This window comes from Callospermophilus lateralis, chromosome 8, assembly GCF_048772815.1.
Source record: "Callospermophilus lateralis isolate mCalLat2 chromosome 8, mCalLat2.hap1, whole genome shotgun sequence".
In the NCBI taxonomy this organism is placed as follows: Eukaryota; Metazoa; Chordata; class Mammalia; order Rodentia; family Sciuridae; genus Callospermophilus; species Callospermophilus lateralis.
Window position 1 is genome coordinate 120,299,112 of NC_135312.1, and position 23,520 is coordinate 120,322,631.

The 23,520-nt window shown below is 38.7% G+C and overlaps 1 protein-coding gene across 1 annotated transcript in view; it reads right to left on the minus strand.

Annotated features, from left to right (window-relative positions):
- Hhip (hedgehog interacting protein) overlaps positions 1–22,402 on the minus strand; it is a 95,829-nt gene extending 73,427 nt beyond the window's left edge. Inside the window, exons 1-4 of the mRNA XM_076864830.2 lie at positions 22,124–22,402; positions 16,279–16,471; positions 10,438–10,594; positions 9,217–9,418 (exon numbers count right to left, since the gene is read on the minus strand). Coding sequence (XP_076720945.1) covers positions 9,217–9,418; positions 10,438–10,594; positions 16,279–16,471; positions 22,124–22,402 — 831 coding nt within the window. The remainder of the gene's footprint in view (positions 1–9,216; positions 9,419–10,437; positions 10,595–16,278; positions 16,472–22,123) is intronic.
- Between the last annotated feature and the right edge of the window lie 1,118 nt (positions 22,403–23,520).

Here is a 23,520-nt window from a genome sequence, read left to right on the forward strand (position 1 = left end):
AGAAAGTAAGCCTAAAGAGCCTGAGATGCTCACAGCAGATGTCCACCAGGCCATTTCTAGAATATGCCCCGCAGTCTTTCCTCTTGGGCAGAAAGGAAAGCGACTGGATGTCTTTAAAGGGGAATTCTGGAATTCTGTGATACCCTGGGCCATTTAGAGACAGTTACTGTTCTCTTTTCGTGAGGTAATGCGGTCATGGAAAGCCAGGACAACTGACATCACCAACAGGTCTTCTCTGGTCTCTTTCTACTCAGGGAAAGTCTGTAGGAGATAGTCAACGTGGCAGGCGGAGAGATGCCTTTGAAAGACAGCAGAGACTTGCTCTAGGGTCCAGATTTCTTGGGTTTCCATTTGTTTCATATGATTACCACAAGATTTCTTAGATTGATAGCCTCTGTTTCCTTTGCCCTTCAACTCTTGAGTAAATACAAAGACATTAACATAAGAGCTTTCCTCACCTCCTCTGTGACTTATGAGATCTAACACACATGAAAATACGGGCCTGTCTCTGCTCAGCTGCAGCAGAAACTGCAGTACCACTCCAGCTTAAAACAGGATGCACAGTGGAAAAAAATTTGTAGATGAAACTGGCTTAAACTGGAACAAACCATATTTATATATATGATATTTATATATGTATATATATATATATATATATTCTACTTATTAAAAAGTTCTATCCATAGAAGAGCAAATACCCAAATAATGAAAGAATAGCAAGTAAAAACATAATCAAACAAAATTGCACCAAGATGATTACACATTACAGGTTGAGAATTCCTTATCTGAAATGCTTCAACAGGAAGCATTTGGGATGTTCAGTTCTTTTTTGGATTTTGGAATATTTGCACATACATGATTAGATATATTGGGGATGGGACCCAAGAATATACACCGAATTCATTTGTTTATATGCACCTTATACACATGGCTTGAAACTGATTTTAGGCAATGTTTTTAACAATTCTGTGCATGAAATCAAGTGTCACTGGAAAATTCTCCACTTGTGGCATCATATAGAGGTTCAAAGAATTTAGATTTTTTAAGCATTTTGGATTTCAGATTTTTGGATGACGGATTTCGTTTTATAAACAATAACTTTTTTTCTGAGGGCATTCATAGTAGATTTAAAATTAAGTTAAATTTATTTTTAAATTGAAAAAGTGAATAATTTAGTTCTGTACTTTTCAAAGTACAGAGCACGTCAATGGAAAGTATCAGTAGTGCACAACAAAACATAGTTGGGCTCAAAGCCATGTCATTGCTACCTGTACATTAAAAATCCTAAGACTCCAATAGTTCAGAAAATCATAGCAAGTACTGACAAATAGACTGCATCATATTAAAAAGCGTCTGCACAGCTAAGGAAACAAGAGCATGAGGAGAGAACCTACAGAATGGAAGAAAAATCTTTGTCAGCCACTCTTCCAACCGAGAATTAATATCCAGAGAATTAATATAAAAAGCTCAAAAAACTTAACACCACCAAACCAAACACACAATCAACAAATGGCAAATGAACTGAACAAAAATAAGTACAAATAAGTACAAATGGCCAATAATTACATAAAAATAGTGTTCAACAGAGGAATGCAAATTTAAACACATTGAGATTTCATCTCATTGCAGCCAGAACGGCCATCATCAAGAATACAAGAAAGAATAACTGCTGGAGAGGATGCAGGGCAAAAGGAACCCTTATACACTACCGATGGGGGTGCAAATGAGTACAGCCACTATGGAAATCAGGATGGGGTTCCTCAAAAAGCTAAAAATAGAACTGTCATGATCCAGCAATACCACTCCTGGGTATATCCTTGAGGGAATTAAAGTCACCATCTTATAGAGACACCTGCATACCCATGTTGATTCCAGTACAATTGACAACAGCTGAGTTACAGAATCAGCCTAGATGCCTGTCAACAGATGAAGGATCAATAAATTGTGGGTATATATACACAAGGGAGTATTATGCAGCCAAAAAGAAGAACAAAATCATGCCATTTGCAGGAAAATGGATAGAACTGACAATCATAAGGTTAAGCAAAATAAACCAGACTCAGAAAGACAAGTATTGTATATTTTCCCTGCATATATAGAATCCAGGGATGGGAGCGGAGAGACAATGTGAGAGTGGAAGGGAAATATTAGAGAAGAGGAAGAAGACCAAAGGAACAATGGGGGGTAATGGAAGAGTGGATCCATGTATGTTATTTGCATGTACAAATATGTCACCATGAAACCCATTATTCTGTATAATCAAAATGCACTAATTAAATCATTACAGTCAAAAATTTTACTTGCAGGTCCACATTTTGTTTACATTTTAACTGCATGGTTTGGAATCAGAAACTATAAAAAGAAAAGGTACTTAAATTTTTTGTTTGGGGGAAGATAATTTCTACCTCTTTATTTAATGTTTATTTCCACCACTTTCTTTCCAATGAGTTTTAATAACGTCTAAGCAGTAATTTGATATGGCAAAATGTTTTAAATGGCATGCAGCGTACAAAAACTTTCTAGAATTCTTGCATTGTAATGTTTTACAAATATAATTTGCTGCTTTCTTTCAACTGAACATATGCTTTCTTTCAACCTAAAGCACGTTTAAATGCAGAGTTCTAACAATTTTTTAGAGGAAGCATTTCATACATGGTCCAATCACTGCCATATGTATACATATATGCATGCTATGTTTCCAATACTACTTTTCAAAAGTAAATTGCTTCTCACTTCTGCTTTGCCTCATTTCACTCCAGCGAAAATACAGCAATATTTCATGGGCTGCCAAAAGATTGCAAAGCAGAGACAGAGAAAAATGTGAAAGGTTAGGTCTCTGACAAAGTTAAAAAAAAAAAAATAGAATATTCACCTCAATGGCTTGATGAACACTTGGCTCTCACTAAACTTTCAATGCTCATAATTGTACCTGTGATTTACGAGCATGTGAAACCAGAGGCTGCCCAGGCAGGGCTGGCCCTGGCGGACCCTGCATCCTTCTCCAAATGCCCCTGAAACGGCCGGGCACCAGGACCGCTGTCTCTCAAGAGCCTCACCTCAATGGGCTCAGTCACCCGGACAATCAGCAGCTTTCAGCCTTATGTCCTCTCCTCCCCCCGGTAAAAGAACCGACTAGATAGAGAAGGACAGGGGTCCGGTGACACTTGCTCCAATGACAGACAAGTCTTTCAGCTTTGCTGAGCTGTAAGCTGGGGGCTGCTGGGGTGTGGCCCTCTCTGTCCTCTGATTACTCAACAGAACTAAGTGGCAGAGAGGTACGCTTGCTAGTTTTCCTTCAGGGGCCACCCTGTAGGTGACAGATGCAGCAGGCTTGTCCTTTCTGCTCACACGCACAGCTAAGGCTGACTTTCAGATGCTTGCTGATCGGAGGCTCTTGGGTGAGATTACACTAGAGTGACCCCTCAGGTCCTGGTGCTTCTTAACAAGGGTTTACAGACAGAAGAGCAAACTATGTGTTTTAGGTGTAGGAACAATAATAATTTTGGAAACTAGATGAGCACCAGGTTCCAAAATGGAAAAAATAAATAAAGCAAAAACCAAAAAGAAATTACTGGATAAAGCAATTTCTCCATTAGAGTTAACTGTTGAGATTTGTAAATTTCTTTTTTTTTAAAAAAAAAAACTTCTTATCAGTCACCTTCACGCTGCTGTGGTTAACTCATTTCTTCACTCACACTGGACAAGTAGTATGTAGAGGCCAAATAAATAACAAAAGGCACAGGGCAAATGACAAATTGTGTCCAGCCATTTGTTCCCAATGGTCATGTCAGAAATAGGAACTGAGTATAGATGAGGCAGAGGAAATGTGTCACACTGTGGTGTAGCTGACCCAAAGTCTTGGCTCAGTCTAAATCAGTGATTTTTCAAATTGGCTACATAATGAGAGTACGTGGGAATGGTGTATGTCTGGGTGCCAGACCCAGATATTCTGATTGAATTTGGGCACTGGAATTTGTGGAAGCTCCCAGATTATTATAATAAGCAGCTATTTTTGAGAACCACTGGTGTATCATCCCAAGACATCAGGAAGAGGAAGCTGATTCTAGTACTTGCAGAAGCTCAGATTCAAAGTCAGATACAAACTAAATTGAAAGATTTTAAATGACCACGTATCATAGATTTTTCTCCAATAAATAGAACAACTTTTGAATTTTCCCCTTTGGGATTAAAGCATTACACACACACACTCACACACACACACACACACAAATGAAGACTGTAGTGTTCGATTACTAGTCTGATACTTGGGCCATTCTTAGGTGTCAGTATTAGCAATTAGTTTGTACAGTGCACTGCCATCAAAAATCTATAGAATCACTACATGTTTCTAAAACACATTCTGACTTCCTCTTGAGTCAGACACAGTGAGGTGAATCTGAATTAATTTTTGTGTGTACATATATGAATACACCACAGTGAATCCCACCATCGTGAACATCCACAAGAATGGGGTCCTAATTAGAATAAGATATATTCCATGCTTGTATAATTATATCAAAATGAATTCTACTGTCATTTGAACTAAAAAGAACCAATAGAAAAAAAAAAGTCAGATATTTAGTTTGAACTTTGCAGGTGCGCGGCTAACTTTTGCCATGTGAACTACAGGCAGGTAAGGCCCTAGGAAACTACAGTCACCTCTATTTTAGGCGTCACAGTCTTGCTATTGAATAAAGCATTATCTATTTTTAACTTCAGTCAGGACCCATGCAGGAAGAGTTGTCCAAGCTCCTTAGTGATCAGCTCTTTGCAGATGGCAATCCTCTCAAGCAGTTTTAAGAACTGGGGCTGGAGAAGTTTAAGATCAACCAAGTTTAGCTCCTTGCTACAAAAATGGTCTACCTATTCCATAAGACAGAAATTGTTGTTGAGGCATTTTATGTATGGTGTGTGTGTGTGTGTGTGTGTGGTGTGTGTGTGTGTGTGTAGGGGGGGTATTGGGGATTCAACTTGGGGCACTCTACCACTGAGTTACATCCCCAGCCACATCCTCATTTTAAACAATTTTTTGAGACAGGGTCTTGACAGGTTGGCCAGCTGGTCTTCGAACTTACAATCCTCCTGCCTCAGCTTCCCAAGGTGTTGGAATAAAGGCCTGTACCACTGCACCTGGCACTGTCCATTCTTCTTCTTCTTTGTCTTTTTAAATATTTTTAGTTGTAGGTGGACATAATCCCTTTATTTTATTTGTTTATATATGGTGCTGAGGATCAAACCCAGTGCCTTACACATGCCAGGCAAGCGCTCCGCCACGGAGCCACAACCCCAGCTCCGCGCTGTCCGTTCTTAATCAACCATTAGTTGACAAAGCATTCCATAGAGCATCATAGCCAGTACCAGTGTTCAGAAACTCTTACAATTAAGAATTCCTCTTTAAGTCTGATTTAATTTACTCCTACTGATCATTAATTAATATCACTCTTGGGGGGATATTCACTGTGGTTTGTATATTTTCATTTCAAAATGTGCAGAACAGGCTTAGGACGTATCATTGATTCTGTGATCTGAATATTGCAATCAATAATTTGGCCTAAGAAATAGCAAAATGTACTCTCTTTGGATTTTAAAACTAAAAGATTAGAGAAGAAGTATGAAACTTCTTTGCATGATCTATGCAGAATAATTGTTGAAAAAACACAAAATACTTCCATGAACATGTTAACTATTCATATATCAAAGAAGCCTGAAATACCATTGTGAAATAGCCAAGAAATTGTTTTCACTCACAAGCCTCCACGGGGTATAAGATCAAAATCAGTAGTGGCATCAACCTCTGATCAACTCATGAGTGTATTGGCATCTGGCCCTTCACACTGCACACTTCTTCCAATCTAGAATTCCTCAGAGAGCAAGATAAAGGATACATTCAGCATGACCTGCTTTATCAGCATGTGGCCTGTGACTCACTATACACACTCAAATGTCTGCATAACAAATTCTTACTGATCACATTTGTGCCAAACAGTGAGAATTTAAAATATTGTACTTTAAAAATATGACATATCAGTTCTATAGAATAATGGATTTTAAAGTTTATGTTAAGCCCCAGAAGCCTGGAGCTCTTCTGGCAAAGGGGATGCCAAAGTCTATAATATTTCTTGCCAAGGTTTGGCCAAGTTCTGCAGAATTCCCAGGGGCCCCCAATGCAAACATACTGCAGAGCCGTGGTACTGTTACGATCTGGCTTCTACAGTTTTATTGCATGATGAAATGTTTCCACATCAGAACAGAATATCCCAGTGAATCTTTCATTCAGTATCCTAATGAATGGGTGTAAATTGAAATAGAGGGACTCCAAAGTAACCCTAATTTAAAAGGCAGCTCAGGTAGTTAAACTGAAGTATAAATAAGAATATTAGTTTTATTAGTTCTTAAACAACATTTTCCAGGATTCTGAGCCCTTTTTACATCTCCATTTTATTACAGATATCTAAGACCAATATTTTTAATCAATTAGTATTTGAAAACTATACATTAGTCTCCCAAATACTGGAAAATATATTTTAAAGCAAATTGGCAGGTGTATTATGGTATATATATCTTTCAACTCAGTAATCATCTTTCTATAAACACACATTAAGAGAGTCATTCATCAATCAGGTTAAATAATAGGTATGAGAGTGATAATGGTATTTACAAAAGTAAAAAAAAATACTGGAGTCATTCTAAATGTCTCTAAAAGGTTTTTTTTTTTTACATTAATAAACTTTATTCTTTTTTTATTGGTTGTTCAAAAACTAAAAGGTTTTAAAAAATAAGTTTTTAAGAAAAGTTTTCAACCTGGGAAAGATCTCAAGACATATTGTTAAATAAAAAAGAGTGGTTAAAAGGATATATACAGTGTATGAGTGTACCTTTTTCCTGCTTCCTAGCCAAGATTTTGTTGTTTGTATGCATAATAGCTGCCATTCTGACTGGAGTGAGATGAAATCTTAGAGTGGTTTTGATTAGCATTTCTCTAATTGCTAATGATGATGAACATTTTTTCATGTATTTGTTGACAGATTGTCCATCATCTTCTGAGAAGTATCTCTCCAGGTCCTTGGCCCGTTTATTGATTGGGTTATTTGTTTTTTTGGCTTTTGGCTTTTTGAATTCTTTATGTACTCTAGTTATTAGTACTCTATCTGATGTGTGAGGGGTGAAGATTTGCTCCCAAGATTTAGGCTCTTAATTAATGATGGTGAATGTGATCATTATTATCCAAAGTTCATGTATGAAGACACGAATTGGTGTGAATATACTATGTATACAACCATAGATATGAAAAATTGTGCTCTACATATGTAATAAGAATTATAATGCATTCTGCTATCATATATAAATAAAAAATACTTTCCATAAAAAAGGATATACACATATGCACATATATACACAAAGGTGTATATGTTCATACGTGGGATTTCATTTTAATTTTATTTGAAAGTTGCCTAGGAAAAAAAGGTAAAACAAAACCAAAAACAAATAAAAAACCAATAAAACAAAACATCTCTAAAAGCACATCCTTGTCTGTTTTTACATTTACTAACATGGACCTCAATTATCTTTGTAGAAAGAAAAGAATTCCTTTAAATTAAAATCAGAAGAAAGTCTATCAAATGTTAATAGTGGTTTTCTTTAATCGACATGATTATGGAAAATGTTCTTAAAAATATTTTCCCCATTTTTCTTTTACAGACAGCACATTCATTTTCATAGGGAGAAACAACATACAGCTAGTGAGTAAGGCCCTTGTTGGGGCTTCTGAATTTTCACCCATTAGAACCACCGGCAGTGACTTATCAAGACACATTTCAAAAGGGATTTTACAAACCCCGATGTGCAAAATACTAATGCTTCATTTTGATTATCTGCTGTGAATTGCAATGAAAATTTTATTGGGTGAAAGTTGAAACCATTGAATTAAAAAGATTTTCCAAATGATCTGTGTGTTGATACCCAAGTTCTTTTCCATAAAAGGCATATTTTCTATGCAGCATGCTTGGTGATACCCTCACACCATGAGCTTGAGATCGGTTGGTCCCAATTATATGGCATTATTGCCTGTATTCTAGTTGACTTTTTTTTTTTTAAATGTGGTAGGTACTGAATACATTTCAGGAATATATCATACTTTTTTTTCTAACTTGTCTCTTCTGTTTTTTTTTTTCATATTTGAGTAGAGAATAACAGAGCAAGAAGGATTTCATTTTATATAAATAGAAAAAAAGCCATCCTCCTTTGGTGTTTTTGTTTGTTTTTTTAAATTAAGAAGTGAACGGTGGCACACACCTGTAATCACAGCGCCTCAGGAGGCTGAGGCAGGAGGACTGTGTGGGTTCAAAGCCAGCCTCAGCAATTGCGAGGCACTAAGCATCTCAGTGAGATCCTGTCTCTAAATAATATACAAAATAGGGCTGGGGATGTGGCTTAGTGGTTGAGTGTCCCTGAGCTCAATCCCTGTACCAGGAAAAAAAAGAAAGAAAGAAATGGAAAGGATAATCAGTTCTCCTGAAAACATACTGTTATTATGTTTCATTCTAAACTCATCATGAGCTGTTAGTATGTCTTCATTTTGGAATGACATAATTTGCTTTATAGCTTCCTACTGCTAATATTGTATTGTGTTACTCATGGGAAACAAACCTGACCAAGTTTTATTCATATACTCAGATTATTTAACATGAGAATTCAAAGTACAGAAGTGAGAAAGAAGAAGTAGTCGCACTGATATATCATATAGGTGTCTAATTATATATAAAAATATTTGACTTACCTGTAAAACCATTGCACAAGGAAGTGACAGTATAAAAAGCATTTTGATGACTCAAAAATACATACGATTAAAAAAAATTATTGTTAATAGCCAAAATAGCCAAAAGATCTCTGTTTCAACTAGCAAATGCTGATATATAATGGTATATCCATTAAACAATATTTAAACAAACACTTTATAAAGCCAAAAGTAATTTTAAAAGGGAAAATTACAAAGAATGTCAAAATACCAATCTGATTGCATTCTTCACAGTCAGCAAGAAACATAAAAATGTCACGCCATTGCCCCTTCAGCTGACATAATTATTGTTCCCTTATGTTGCCTAGTTGTTTTCTCCTTCAAATTTCTTTTATTACAAAGAATCACCTTCAATGACGAAGATAACACTAAAATAAAATCAACATAGCCAGAGAAAAGATAAATAAATTGAAAAAGCCAACCTTTATTCCACTTTGAACAAGTTTGTGAATGTCCAAATAAGGCTCCTTGAATATTTCTCCTTCAGGGGTGAGAATCTTCACGTAACCTTCTTTTTCCAGAATGAAGAGGCGGTGGGAGCCATCCCCACTGTGCAGGGCGCCCACAGGCTGCCGCAGCCCACTCACAACCTCCTGAACGCAGAAGCAGTTGTGTTTGTGCTTTCTAAACAAATGAAAGAAAACCAGTGAGCTTCTCTTGAGATGAAGCACCAAAGGAGTAATCTCAGCATCCTTTCCAAACTTTATTTCCTCTAGAAATCAGTGCTTTGGAGAATCAAGGAAGTGCTGCTAACCCGAGAGTCAGAATATGATTCTTTCAGATCTTTTCCATGGAAAATGATCAAACAGAGTTCTGTCAGAAAGTAAAAGTGAGAATCCAAACACATATGCATCTTAAATTTTCATAAGCTCATTATTTCATCTGTCAGTGACTATACTTGAAATCAGCCTTTACTCTGAATGATGGAATCTTATAAGAAGGCACTCAGCGAGAAAGTCCTATGATCTATATGTAAAAGTCCGATTTGCTCATAATTGTGCTGAATAGGTACCAGCACTATAAGTGAACGATCATAAAATTCAAGTTTAAAACTATACCCATACAATTCACATGAGTCATAGAGAAGCCACGCTCATAACACAGGATTAATAGTCTTCAGTATTTAAGCTATGATTTTAGAGAAGTAAACTACCCAAAAGGGGGGGAAAATAGCATCTGGAGGACATATCTGCTGAATATAGGAAGCACAGACAGTTGTGTTACTGTCAAAGACATAAGATTTAGGACTGGGGTGTAGCTCAGTGGTAGAGCCCTTGCTGAGCATGTGCAAGGCTCTGGGCTCCAACCTTATCACCTCAAAGACAAAAAAAGAAAAAAAAGAAAAAGAAAAAAGAAAAAATCTCATAATATTTGTCACTTTTGTTTGGGGGCAGTACTAGGGATTTAACTCAGGAGTACTCAACCACTAAGCTACATCCCCAGCCCTATTTTGTATTTTATTTACAGACAGGATCTCACTGAGTTGCTTAGGGCCTCACTAAGTTGCTAAGGATGGCTTTGAACTCGAGATCCTCCTGCCTCAGCCACCCAAGCCACTGGGATTATAGGTATGTGCTATCACACCTGGCTGTCACTTTTTTTTTTTTTTTTTTTAAGATTATAAAGAACATTTGTCTATGGACCTGCTTATCTCTTCCACTTTGTCATATTCTTCCATCTGGTCCAAGTAGTTAGATGCTGGTCCCCTGACTTGTTTTCTTGGAAAATCTGGAAAGCACAACCCACCATCTTTTCTTGCATAGTAAAAGCAAAACTCATCCGCCGTTGTTTGAAGAAAACCTTAAAGCAATGCAAAAAACCACATTAGAAACATTTAGTGTCATAGCAAAACCACCTCATTGGGAAGAGGTGACACTGGAAAAGAGACTTTTTCAACACTATGTCAATATTCTAAGGGGGAAAAAAAAACTAGAGTAAAATAACAGAAAAGGGAAAAAATCAGAGGGCATTTGGGATTCACATTTCTTCTTTAACTAAAATTATCAGTTTCATGACATACATGTAATACAAACCCAGTATTAATCTTTTAGTGCATTGATTCTTTTCATATTTCCTCACTGATCATGACATAATCATAAGCTCTTTTCAAACAGTAGGTGTCTGTTTGTTGCACTTCACTTAACAGATGATACTGATGGTTTTGCAATATAAAAATTATAAATTATCCCTTTTATCTTCTCAAGCAGAAAAGTTGACGCCAGTAAGCCAAAAGAAAAATACAAAACAGCCTTATTTAATAGGATGTAAAAGATGTTTCTTTTTTCTTACATATTAAGAATTTTATCAAATAAATACAGCTGTCTTAGAATATGAAAGAAAAAGACTTTGTAATCAGAAGAAAAAAAAACAAGAGTTTTACATTACTTTTTCAATTTGAGTTTATAAGGTATTGGCTTTTTGTGCATATTAATAAAAGTCACTTTTGTATTCTGATAAGTTCTTCTTTCAAAATATGATGTTACCAGAGTCAGCACAGACCAGAATCTGTAGTTACCAGTTGTCCTATATTGCTTCTTCTGGTCTCCTACTTTATCATCTTAAAAGTTTCAATTTTTATCTAATGAATTAAATTATTGTGCTCTCTATTATTTGGTGATAAATACACCAAGTAACATAGCTGAAATTTAGGAATTTTATAACAAATTCAGGTTTACAAGGTTTCTAAGAACAAGATTCTGGGGTCAACCAAGTAAGGCTCACCAATGGAGCAGGAAAGACACTACAAGTTTATTTCCTATGAGCTTGATTAGAATGTCAGGGTCCTAGTTGTTTAAAGTCTGAAACACATTTTTTTTTTTCTAACTTTTGGATGAAATGTGTTACTTTTCAATATCTGAGAGACAGTCTTCCAGATTGATTTCCTCCTAGACTATGGGGAAGGGTCTTGCGTTTGGGCACCAGGCAACTACAGCAGATGTCCTTGAGAATATGTGTGCCTATCCAGAGGACCCAGAGATTGAAGTTCTGGCAGCTAGACGGGTGCTCCCTAGGAGGGGCAAGCGCCTGGAAGGTTTTCTTTGAAAAAAATCAAGGATTAAAAGCTAGGGATCCCAGAGGCTTGGGAGGTTGAGGCAGGAGGATCACAAGTTCAAAGATAGCCTCAACCTAAGAAACCCTGTCTCAAAAACAAAAACAACAACAAAAATGGGCTGGGAATGTGGCTCAGTGGTTAAGTGCCCCTGGGTTCAATCTTCAATGCCTGGTACAAACAAACCACAATAAAACTTGGGAAAGGAAGGAAGGCAGCCATACATTTATTCGTCTTCAGCAATTCACTGTTTGCCAAAGATTTATATTTTTCCTGATCTCATCCTTTAATGGCTAAGCACACAGATGAAAACTTCCTAATAGTGGCAAACAAGTCTCTTTGAGCAAAAATGAGAAGGAAAACAGAATTGCAAAATTCAACTCTCTGTACTGTTTGGGGCTGAATCTTACTTTGAAGAGAGAGACATACACACACCTTTGAAGTATATACTATCAGGCAGCAAGATCTTCATGCCAATATGCACACAGGAAGACTGTCAGGCAATGAATCTGTTTACAACTGAATTTGAAAAAATTTGTTTTAATGTGATGTTTGCCTGTAAGGTCACAGAAAAAAAATTTTAAATTCAATTCGGAAGAAAATTTAAGTTTGCTTCAAAAAAAGAAATTTGTATATTCTAGCATTACATGTTGCAAACCAATATCATTTCAAGGGGAAGTTAATGGACCATTTATTCCATTTTATAAGGACTTCTTAGCTGGGGACAAATGGAAGGAAATGAGAAATCATTTTCAAATGGAATATCTTAAGATTAATAAGTGCATGTTTATAAACACTGTTACCACAGAAGTACTATGCTATCTTTGCAAATTAAAAAAAAAAAATACAGAATATAGCCACACATTTTTCCTAGCTTTTTACAAAATCTATTCTTACAAAATTTATTCACATTGAATAAAGGTGAAGAAGGGAGCCAGCTCAGAAGACTTTATATAAAAATATGGGCAGTGTTTTTACAATCATGATATATTAGTATCTAATCCTCTTAAATTAATACTTTCCTTTAAATTACCTGATTTTTCTGTGGGCAATGATGAAATAGACACGTTTGTTGTGAACAGCCCAAAAGGACTTGGTCTCAGGGCTTTGGTTAACACTTATTGCAAGGGAAGGTTTAATCCACCCTTTGGTTTGGAAGAATACACTAATGAGCTTTCACTGAAGGTGCATGCTTAGCACATCCTGGGTCATCTTTACAAGGTTAGGTCTGCTGATGATGGATGTATAGTGAGTCTCAAACAGCTGCACCTTTTAAATCCTAATTACTTATTGAGTCTCCTGGGCCGGTAGCCATTCTCCTGGATTGGGAGTCCAGGCGTGCTATGCTACAGAACACCCTAGAAAATACTGATCTGTAACAAATACCCGCTGTGGGCAGTCTGGGCTGTATCTCTATTCTCAGAGAAGTTCTTATTCCTTGTCGTAGGTATACTCATTGTGAAAAGGAAAAAGGAGGAAAGAGCTCCTGATCCCTTGGCAGAAGGCCTGCACTTCGGGACGTTTTCTGGTAGAAGCCGTAGGTTTTGAGGTAGCCATCCATTTCCTCCAGTTTGCGCTTGGGATAATAAGACCCGTGTGAAAACAGCTTTTGAAGATGGGAGTGGCTGTGGGTCAGGGGAACTTGATGGACTCATGATTAGCAACTGGATTAAACTAGCTGAACTGACTGTGTGCAGATCTTTGACACGACAGTCACCTACTGCTGAGGAGACCAAGAGTGACAAGAATCACTGTGATACCAGGCGCACAGAGAAGCAAGGCCCACTGGGTTCCTTGATACGCCTCTCAGAGTGCAAGATGCAGTCGTTTGGTGAACAGCAAAGCATCCCATGTGCTTGTGCAGGCAAGTAAAAAGACCTGAGGGGTTGGACAGAGGGCTCCTGTGGTTTTTGAATGTAATGTTGAAATTTCTAGAAATTTAAAGAATTTACCTCTCTGAGAAAATTAATAACTGGAGAACATTATGATTACTATAACTCTAGTGTATGAGCACTTCTATTGCTTTTTAATTTCTTTTCCCATTTTGGGGAAAACAAGAAAACCATGACTATTTCTGAATTTAAATTTCTAGAAATGATCTGTCTTTCAGGTTATACGAATACTCTAAGATGACCATACTTTTTTTTTTTTAAATCATTCTTTCTAGATATTCACAACAGTAGAGTGTATTCTGACACATTCTTGAAGAAGAAAGGCAAAGGGTTAGCTCATCAACACGGGTTTCCTTGTATACTCGGCAAAACAGGGAAAATGAAGATGCTTCTGAAGTTACTTTCTCTCTCCTGGTCCCTTTCAGTATTTTCTTTCATTTAGCAAGATCCACCTTCCTTTTCAAGTTTTTGATTTGTAAGAATCAAAACTTGAAGTCACTGGTGAGAACAGCTGAGATATGTTGACTAGTCTTTTATAAATAAGAACCCAAAGTAGCCGTTTTCCACAATTATGGACTTCAGAGAAATGCAAACCCATATAAAAAGGTGAAACTAATACAAACTTGCTCTCACAACCATTTCTGAAAAATGAGTGCTCTAGAAGTCTACAGACACTTCTGTGCTGGCCGCAGGGGCTGAGGGGAGGATTTCTACCTTATTCATCACTCTTTAGAAAATGGTAACCTGTGTGCCAAGGGTCAGTCTGACTAACAAATTAATTAGCATAAGTAACCCAAAGGGTGTGTCATTACAACTCTCTTTGGGGACAAATATTTTAAATGATGTTCAGCATGTGATATGGGAAGGGGAAGTCCCCTCTGCTTGCTGCTGAAGTCTTCTAGAGTCTCTGGAAAGCACCCTTACAGCTCCATCCACCTCGAAAGTGGAGCTTTCATCTGGTTATCTTTCAAGGCAGCCTGGGTGGCCACCAAAAGCACTTGACATCTTGATGCACTTCAGCAGTTTTACATATACACAAACTTCGTAGAAAAATAAATTTGTCATTCGTCACCACATATGTTGATCTGGGGAGTGAGGTGCTTGCAATTCTCAAATGCTGAAATAACTTTAAATATATAAAGACCCCCACAGACAAGTCCACAACTCCACCATTGCTGTATTTATCTATAATAGATAAAGGTAAATAAAGATGCCAAGTGTTCATAACACTTTCAGCTTAGTTGAAGGCCAACCTTTAAGATTTGGCAGTTTGCAGCTAACCTTTATGGTTTCTAATCTGTTATCAGCTCTCTGCAGGCCATCTAGACACCCGTGACCTGTTCGCTGCTTCGGAGAGTGATAAGGAGGAAGAAACAGCTGGTTTAAGGGAAGTCTTAGGAACCTGACTCTAAGTTTATAAAGACAATAATATTTTCTCATAGAATGGGTTTAGGTACATGTTATGCTAAAGTTAAAACAAGTAACCAGTCAAAATACTTTAGGTTATTAAGAGAAATCTATTAAAAATACAAAAATCTGCACTTCTCTAGGCCAGAAAAAAAAATGTAAAAATATATATAGCAGTTTAAAAAGTCCTCCAAGTGCATCCTACAGTTCTTAAGGCTTATCTTTTCTTTAACTACCATTTAGTTTTATAAACTGCTAACTTCAGTAGTTTTGTTTGTGTGTGATTTGGCCTAACTAAACAGAGTCTGTCTCATTAAATTCTTTTCTTCCTCTTTGTTGATCCTTCCAATGAAAGCAACAACAACCCAAGCTGACAAACTCTGGATGATTAACTTATTCAATGCCCAGGAATCTCTGTTTATTACGAGTCTTGTGATAACTATGTACTTTCCCATTCTAATGACTTTGAATGAGGCATGTGACTTCTCCTGAGGGCTTGGTTTCCATCATCTGTCTAATAGAGAGGACTCCACTGTCCCCACCAACTTCAGGAGTTTCGGGGCAGCAAATTAGCCTTTCATGGAGTGCTTTGTAAGATGTTACTTGTTAGGGTTCCCAGTCATATTTTATTTAAAGGAATATCTTAAAAGTCAGTAGGCATTCTCCAATCATCTATTAGTTTTGTAGAAGAGGCTGACTTTGATATTAACAATGGAAGGCAAAGAAATATGTATGTAGCTGGGGGTGTAGCTTAGCAATAGAATGTGTGCTTAGCATGCACAATGTCCTGGGTTCCATTCCTAATATCAAAAGAATAATAAGACAGAAAAATAAATCTATACTACCAATCCAACACGTATAGAGATTACCACCTGTATTATGAGTTAAATTAGAAATGTAAAACATTTCAGCAAGACCAGTATACTATCTGTAGACTTTAGAAATTACAACAGTAGAAATTATAATACTTCTTTTTGTAGAAATAAAACTTAGAACTTTGGAAGGGTTCTTTTAAAAATAAAATAGGTATTTTGAAAGGCAAGATGCATTTTACAACTTGTTAACAGGTTTTTTAGAACAGGCATGTAACAAGGAAAATTTGCAATGGTTCATTTAACTATTTCTTGTCTTTTTACCTGGAATATGGCCTCGGCAAGTATAAAAGAATTCTTTGCAATAGTCTTTGCAGAGCAGGGGAAGTACTAGATCTCTTTCCAAGACTTCTCTTTCAGGTGAGTGAAACAGGCTCTGAGAATGTGGAGAGCAAAGTGCACATTTGATTTCCTCCAGTAACTTCCCACATTCTGTGTTGTTGGTCACAGAAAATATCTGAAAGCCATAAATCAGAAACAAATGATGTGAAGTTAGGTTTGGTCACGTTTTTCTTGCAATTATGTAAGCAGATAAGCCTAATTCAGCCAGTGAAGTTTTCTGAAAAGAGTTCCTGGGTCATAATCCAGGATGCCTTTATAAGGATATAAGCTCTCTCTGGAGTGGGTTGGGGGAAACAGAAGTCAGGGATCATAAAAGGGATCATCAAAGTCTATGACTCTGTCTTTCAGGTGTGAAGAATTAGAAGACAATTACATTTAGACTGTTGAATGCTTTAGCGCCTTTTTCTGCCTCAAAGTCATATTTCATGTTCTGCCATTGAATGATATTTCCCTTAAAAAATCCCAAATACCTTTATGCAACTGCACACAAAGCCTAATTTTTAAAAACATGGCTCATTTGTGTCTTAGGTGAAAATCTATTTCATTCTTGAAATTCCAAATATGATATTATAGTAAATGTGCTCAGATAACATTTTTAAAAATTTCTACTAATTTTCAATCGAAAGACTACCTAGGGAAAGTTTTCTAAACTGCCTTTCATGTTCTATAAAAATACCCAAAGCTGAATCAAACAGGTTTAAGACCAATTTTTATTATTCATTATATCTTAGCCAGGAAAAACTTTCTAACTAACTCCTCAGGTATGCTATATGCATGAATAAACACAAGAGTTTAATGAAAGTGCTTTTGTATAACATGAATTTTAATGAAACAAGGCATACTTTTATTATTATTTTTAAGATGATACACCTTTTATTTGAATAAAACTGATTTCCAACTTATTGATCCATAGAGGTTAGTAATTAGTAGAGAGAATAGACTTGGTATTTCATGCTAATATTAAAAATCTGGTATCAGGAGCACCTTTAATAAATACTGAAGACAATATCAGCACAGCATTTGAGACAAGAAATGCAAAGCTGTCCAAATCAAGCATTTTTCCATATTAAAAAAATGCGAATAAGTTTCATACGTTTCCCCAATTCATTCAAATGCCTTTCTATTATTTCTTTAGAACTATGCACTCAAATTAATGTTTCAAACTCTAGATCATTGTTTAAAGCAAAGAGTTCATTCAAAAATTGAGCTTCTAATTTGAATAAATCATATGGCCTCTATATTTTAGGATTATGACATCATAGGTGATCATGAAATGCCTGATGCAGAGGAACAGGTTAACAAAAGAAATACAAGCATGCTGACATTTAGGCATGCAGTATTTAAAAGTCCAATAGAAGTTACTCTATTTCAGGTAAAAAAAAATATGATATGCTGTAACTATATACAATATTCCGAAAAGTTATTCTTAATCACAATGATATTTACATTTTTAATTTTATCAATTTATTTAAATGACAATTGCTTAAATGGTTAAAGTTTTCTAAAGGGAAACATACACCAGACACTTAGAATTTGCATTCCAAGAATGTTTTAAATGTCTTTTATTGTCCATACTCTGGCGGACCTCACCAGATCTATTCCATATTAATTGTGCTCAGCTTGGTTTTGCTTGTTTATCATCTAGCAGTGCACTAAGAACAAAACAACTGCAAGATGCTGAAGCCACCTTTTTTACTGGATGAAAAACTGGATTGTAATTACTCTTGGTTTTATGAAGAATATGAATGCTTCCCTTTTTTATAGTTGAAACAAAACGATCCCCAAATACTCTCCTAGAGGCTATCCAGGAAGAGATTGATTTTAAGTGTCTAAAGAATTTTGTCTTTCCAATTTTTGGAATGTGTCCTGGCCACAAGATCCCTCTTCAAAAGTTGCAGAAATAGGATTCAATAAATTATCTGAAATCGAGTATAATATTATTCTTTTTAAAGTTTCATGCTGTTCCGGCCCAGCAGGATGGTAACATTTTGCTCTGTGTGAGGTCTGCAGTGTAAATACCTATTTGAAGATAGATAGAGCCATCATTCTGGCTTGGGTTTCAATGAACATTGCAATAGTCTTGCTGAAGTCAATTAAACTGACTCGGCCAAAGCCACTACTCTGGTTTAGACAGATGAGTACTGGTATGGGTATGGTAGGGTGATTTTTTTTTTTTTCTTTTCCTTTTTTTATTTATTTATTTTTGCCTGTATATCTATGTTCATCCAGGTCCTTAACTTTCTGACAATACAATCCATCTTCAGGAGAATTTTAAGCTAATTTCCTGTTTCAATTTTTTAAAGCCATATACAAAAGCATCTAATTTATAGTGGTTTAAACTGAATATACTTTGGAAGAAATCATGTTAAAACTTTGATACATTATTGCAGCATGCCTAGTAATGAGTGTGGCTGTGATTGACTAATTTGTAACATCTGGCAGGTCATCCTTTTAATCTTGGGCCACATGAAAGTGAAATCCATATAAGAAAGTTAAGATAACTCCTGGAATACAGGGTCGAGTGTGGCCTACAACTATAGCTTATCCACAAACAGTAAAACGGTGACAGAGACCTTCTGTATTTCTCCTTATTTATCAAGTAACTAAACAAAGAGGGTAAAAAAGACACCCACGTGGGTTCCAGAAAAGGACAAAAGGAGAAAATAATGACAGTATATTAAAATGTCGCCTTAAGATCACTTGGTACACAAAAAGTTATGTCTAAAAATTATATGCCTACAAGGTTGTTCAGCTGTTCCATAGAACACTTGCGTCTCTGGACTATATTGCTGGATTATGTCATTAAAGAGTTCAGTTTCAATTTTAGGCTAATATGTAAATAGATCATTGTACTAAGGCAGCTGTTAAAGGGACCCCAGGATGAGTTATTTGTTTAGTTGGATGTGTTCAACAATAGCCTTTGTCCCTGAAAGAGCCAGAGCAAACAAATGATTGTAAAAGGGCACACTTGAAAACAATTACTTTTCACCCATTCCTTGACAGCTTTGGCTGTGAAACCACCCAAGGTAGAGAGAACTTCTATGCCTCTGTGGCTACAAGTTAAGTTTTAGAAATGGGGGCAACTCATTTGGTCGGGGTTTAATTTGGCTAATGGAAATTAGATCTTTTTAGTATGTTGTATTTAGGAACTGCAAAAATATTCCTGAGACAATATAACTTCCTAAATTTTGGCAGTACTTATTTGAAACCTCATTACAATACATGACGTTATTATAGTGTACAGGAATTAAAATACAAAAACACAGTATCATGGCTAAGGAAATGAACTCAATGCTAGTTCATTAAAGAAAAACTGTTAGTGTAGAAACTAGATTTAATTGCAGAGCTAAGCATGTTTAATATTCCTACCTAGTTTCTTACTATCTATTTGTCAAAGAAATTTTTTCCCTTAGTAAAAAAGCTACTACTGTAGTTTCTTGAAAAGCTGCAGAAATCTTTCCTGGGGAAATATTTTTTTTTCTTTCCTAAATGAAAAAGGGTCCTTTCGAATAGCCATCAACTCTCCTGTATACACATTATGAAATAAGACCCTAACATATATTATAATCCAGGAAGGCTTATGGGGGAAAAAGGAAACACTGAAGTTTATTATAAAATAACATGTTTTGAAAACTATTAAAATTTGAGAACTAACATAGGTCAAGAATGCATATGCATAGCTATATCAAATCTCTGGTTTGAACAATTTGAGTACTGTTGGTTTATAAACCACTTGTAATGGAACCAGCAAAGACCAGTGTGCCCAATTTAATAATTCAGACACATTTTCCAAATGAGTAGGGGTTTGTTGAAGATTGGGAGCATGAGAGGAAGAAAGGAATGTGGATAGCTAACGTGGCAGATTGCTTCCTAAAGGATGATTTCTTTAAAAAAAAATTATATAGCTTCTCTTAAGGGTTGTAATTCCCCTAGTCCCTCCTCCCCTCCCCTTCACTCCACTATATTTAGTTAAGAACAGAGTTTTCATTCCACTGTGTTCCTGGGAGAAGTCAATATTGCAGGGGTCTCTACATCATCTGTATACTCATAGCACAGATTGCACACAGGGACACTTAATGGCAAATGTTTCTAAACCTTTTTTTTTGAGTTTCTGGTTCCTTGGGGCTCCTGGTAAAACCTTTAAGATAATCTGAATGTAGCTGTTTTGCAACTTAATTCAATTATAACACTGGAGTTTAATGACATTGTTTTGAATAAAATGCTGGAATATCTGTTCCCTGAATCTCAGACTACTGCTGCATATGGTAAGAATAAAGAGTGAGTTGCAGCTGAAAACCTGCAGCAAGACAGTTCTCACTCATCTGGGAATAGAAGGAGTTGGACAAATGCTCCCTCAAAAGGCATGAACATTTGGACAGAGCTGGGGACTGAAAGAGAATGATGTTCTCTAGTTTCACCCATTAGTGAACCAACTAACAAATACAATGGTGTTGTTGTTATTCTTTTGCCATAAGCAACAGGACTCTGTGTGTGGGCAGCAGTTTAGTGGGGAGGAGGATAAGTCGACCCCTTTTTGTCCTATTGATTTTTTCCTATTTGCATGACTTGAGCAAATTAAATGATGCAATATGGCTTTTTGTTACAAAACAAAGTGAGAGATACCACCCAGACACATATGTTGATTCGTAGGAGCTGTTTACATGAGAATAGAGTGAAATCTACCGTGAACTGAGCATAAAAATTAGATTCAGCCTGGGTATTTTTTTTTTTTTTTTTAATGCCTGGGCCAGCAAGACTGAAGCACAAGTTTTCCAAGAGTCTCTCAGACCTTGACAACTGCAGTGTTGTAACAGAGGAATTCTTAATTAAACCTAAAATGGGGAACGGGAGGGGGAGCAAAGACACCTGATTGTTTATTTCACGTGCAGTGATTGTTAATGACGTGATCCAGCAGTCTGTACAGTACACCGCACACATTACTGCATCCCAAGGCAGGAAAGAGATTGCAAACTCAAAAATAAGCATGGCTTTGCACTCGACCGACACTATGTTCCTATTTGGTTAACATTTATCAACGTAAGGGAAGCATAAACACCATTGCCCCTAGAACAAGTTCCTAAAGGTCTTCCTAGACGACTCACCACCACGGCAAGCCTGAATATATAAGGTTACAAAATGACAGAGAATCGTCTCAGTTTTATATGATAAACACGACCCAGCAAAATCACTCGCCAGTTTTTCGGGTTCTCCACCGGAGGTATCAGGAGTCCCTTTCCGCTGGCTTAACTATTGTAATGCAAGACACCCCCCACCACCACCACCTCTGACGGGGCTGAGGATCATAAACCAACCCACGCTTCAACATCCTTTACGATTCAATCCTCCCTCTAACCGAGCACGTGGAGAAAACTGCACAAATCTTTTTCCCTAGAAAAATAAACCGGAAACCACAGCCACCTTAATTTACAGTTTCACCGCAGCCAATTCCCCGATTTGATCCAAAATACACTGTTAATCGCGATTCTTTTAAAATATTTACCCGGCACGGGACGAGGGTACCACAGAAGCGTCTCTTTTCTGAGACAAGTTTGCACAGCATCCCGACCGCGGGCTCTGGGGGCGGGAGAGCTATCTGCGCACCCCAGAGGGTCACACAACCGAATCTCGTTAGCGCTTTAAACAAGTTATCAGCAGAACTCCCCGAACAAGTCTTGCACTTCTTACAGCGACCAGCATCGCCCGAGCCACAGGGAACCCCACCCAGCCTTATGCCAAGTTCGCACCCGCGAGGCGGGCGAATCCCTACCTTGTTCTCCAGGCGCCCCAGCCCCGGGCTGTCACTCCGCAAGCAGCAGGACAGCCGAGGGTAGAAGCCACCGCACAGCATCTCTCCCCCATTCAGCAGCTCCAGCTGGGACATCATCCGCCGGTCTCTCCTTTTCAGGCGCTTCGGGGGGTTCCCATTCAGGCACCTTCTCCTCCTGGCTCCGCTCCCGTCGCTCCTTTCCCCAAACTTAGCATCTCCTTCAAAGAAGCCCAGAGCCACGGCCAGCAGTAGCAGCTTAAAGGAGAGCATCTTCAGCATCGTCTGCCGTGAGCGGCAGGGGCTGGGCGCGCGAGGGTGGGGGGTAACGCCACTGCCCAGCAGGGGCACTAGGGCGCAGCTCCAGGAGGAGGCTACGGGGCGGCGGGACACTGGAGAGGCTGAGGAAAGTGGCCGGGGCGAAAATACGTAAAGCGATGCAACTTTGCGAAAAAGAAAAGTCGGGGCGATGGGTCCAAAGCCTCAGGGGAACCGGAGGAGCGAGATAAAGTCGTGCAGATGACACCGTCTGCGGCTCTGCCAGTGTCAGTTGGGTTAGGGGCTTTCCGCCGCAGCTGGGACGTGGGAGGAGAAGGAGTTGGAAGAGGAGGAGGAAGAAGAGGAGACGGCCACAGAAGTTCACTTGTCCGTGTAACGGGAGTTGTTTAGGTGAGACAGTAGCAGGAACAGAAACGTCGGCGGTGGCGGCGCGGCAGGCGGAGGCAGGGCCAGCGCTGGGCTCTGGATGATGCTGAGGTCTCCTCTGCCGGCGGCTGCAGCTTCTCACACAGCCTCTCATGTTTCGCTCCCTCTTTTCTTCTTCTTTTTAACTAGCGCGCGGGGAGGTGCTGCCACCGCGCGCCCCTTGACGTCACCACTTCTCGCGCGCCCCCGCCCGGGTGGGGGAGAGGGGAGGGGGCGGCCCCGGGGCGAGCGCGTCCCCGGGCCCCGGCGGCCTCTGGCTGCGGCTGGGAGGGGCGGCGGGCCGCGGCGGTCGGAGGGGGAGGGCGGCGGAGCCGGCGGAGCCAGCCTCGAGGGCGCGGGACCTAGCGCGCCCGGCTCTCCGCGGCGCCCGACTGGGGGCGGCGGGCCGAGGCACCCAGCCCGACCGGCCGGGGGCGAGGGCGCAACCCAGAGGCTGCCCGGCGGCCGTCCGCCGGCTCCTCGCTCCGGTCCGCAGCCCCTCCGCACCTCCCGGGCTGAGGCTCCCGGAGAAAGTGAGTAAGAGTGGGGCCCCTTCCAGGGCTCCCCGACGACCCCGGCCCGCCCCCGAGCCCGGGGGAGGATGAACTAAGGCGGCGGAGCGGGCGGCGGGGAGCTTTTTGGCTCCTTTTCCTCCTCCAGCCCGCACCGGCACCCCCAGGTCCCCAGAGATCCTTGAGGGCTCCTTTCGAAGCGCC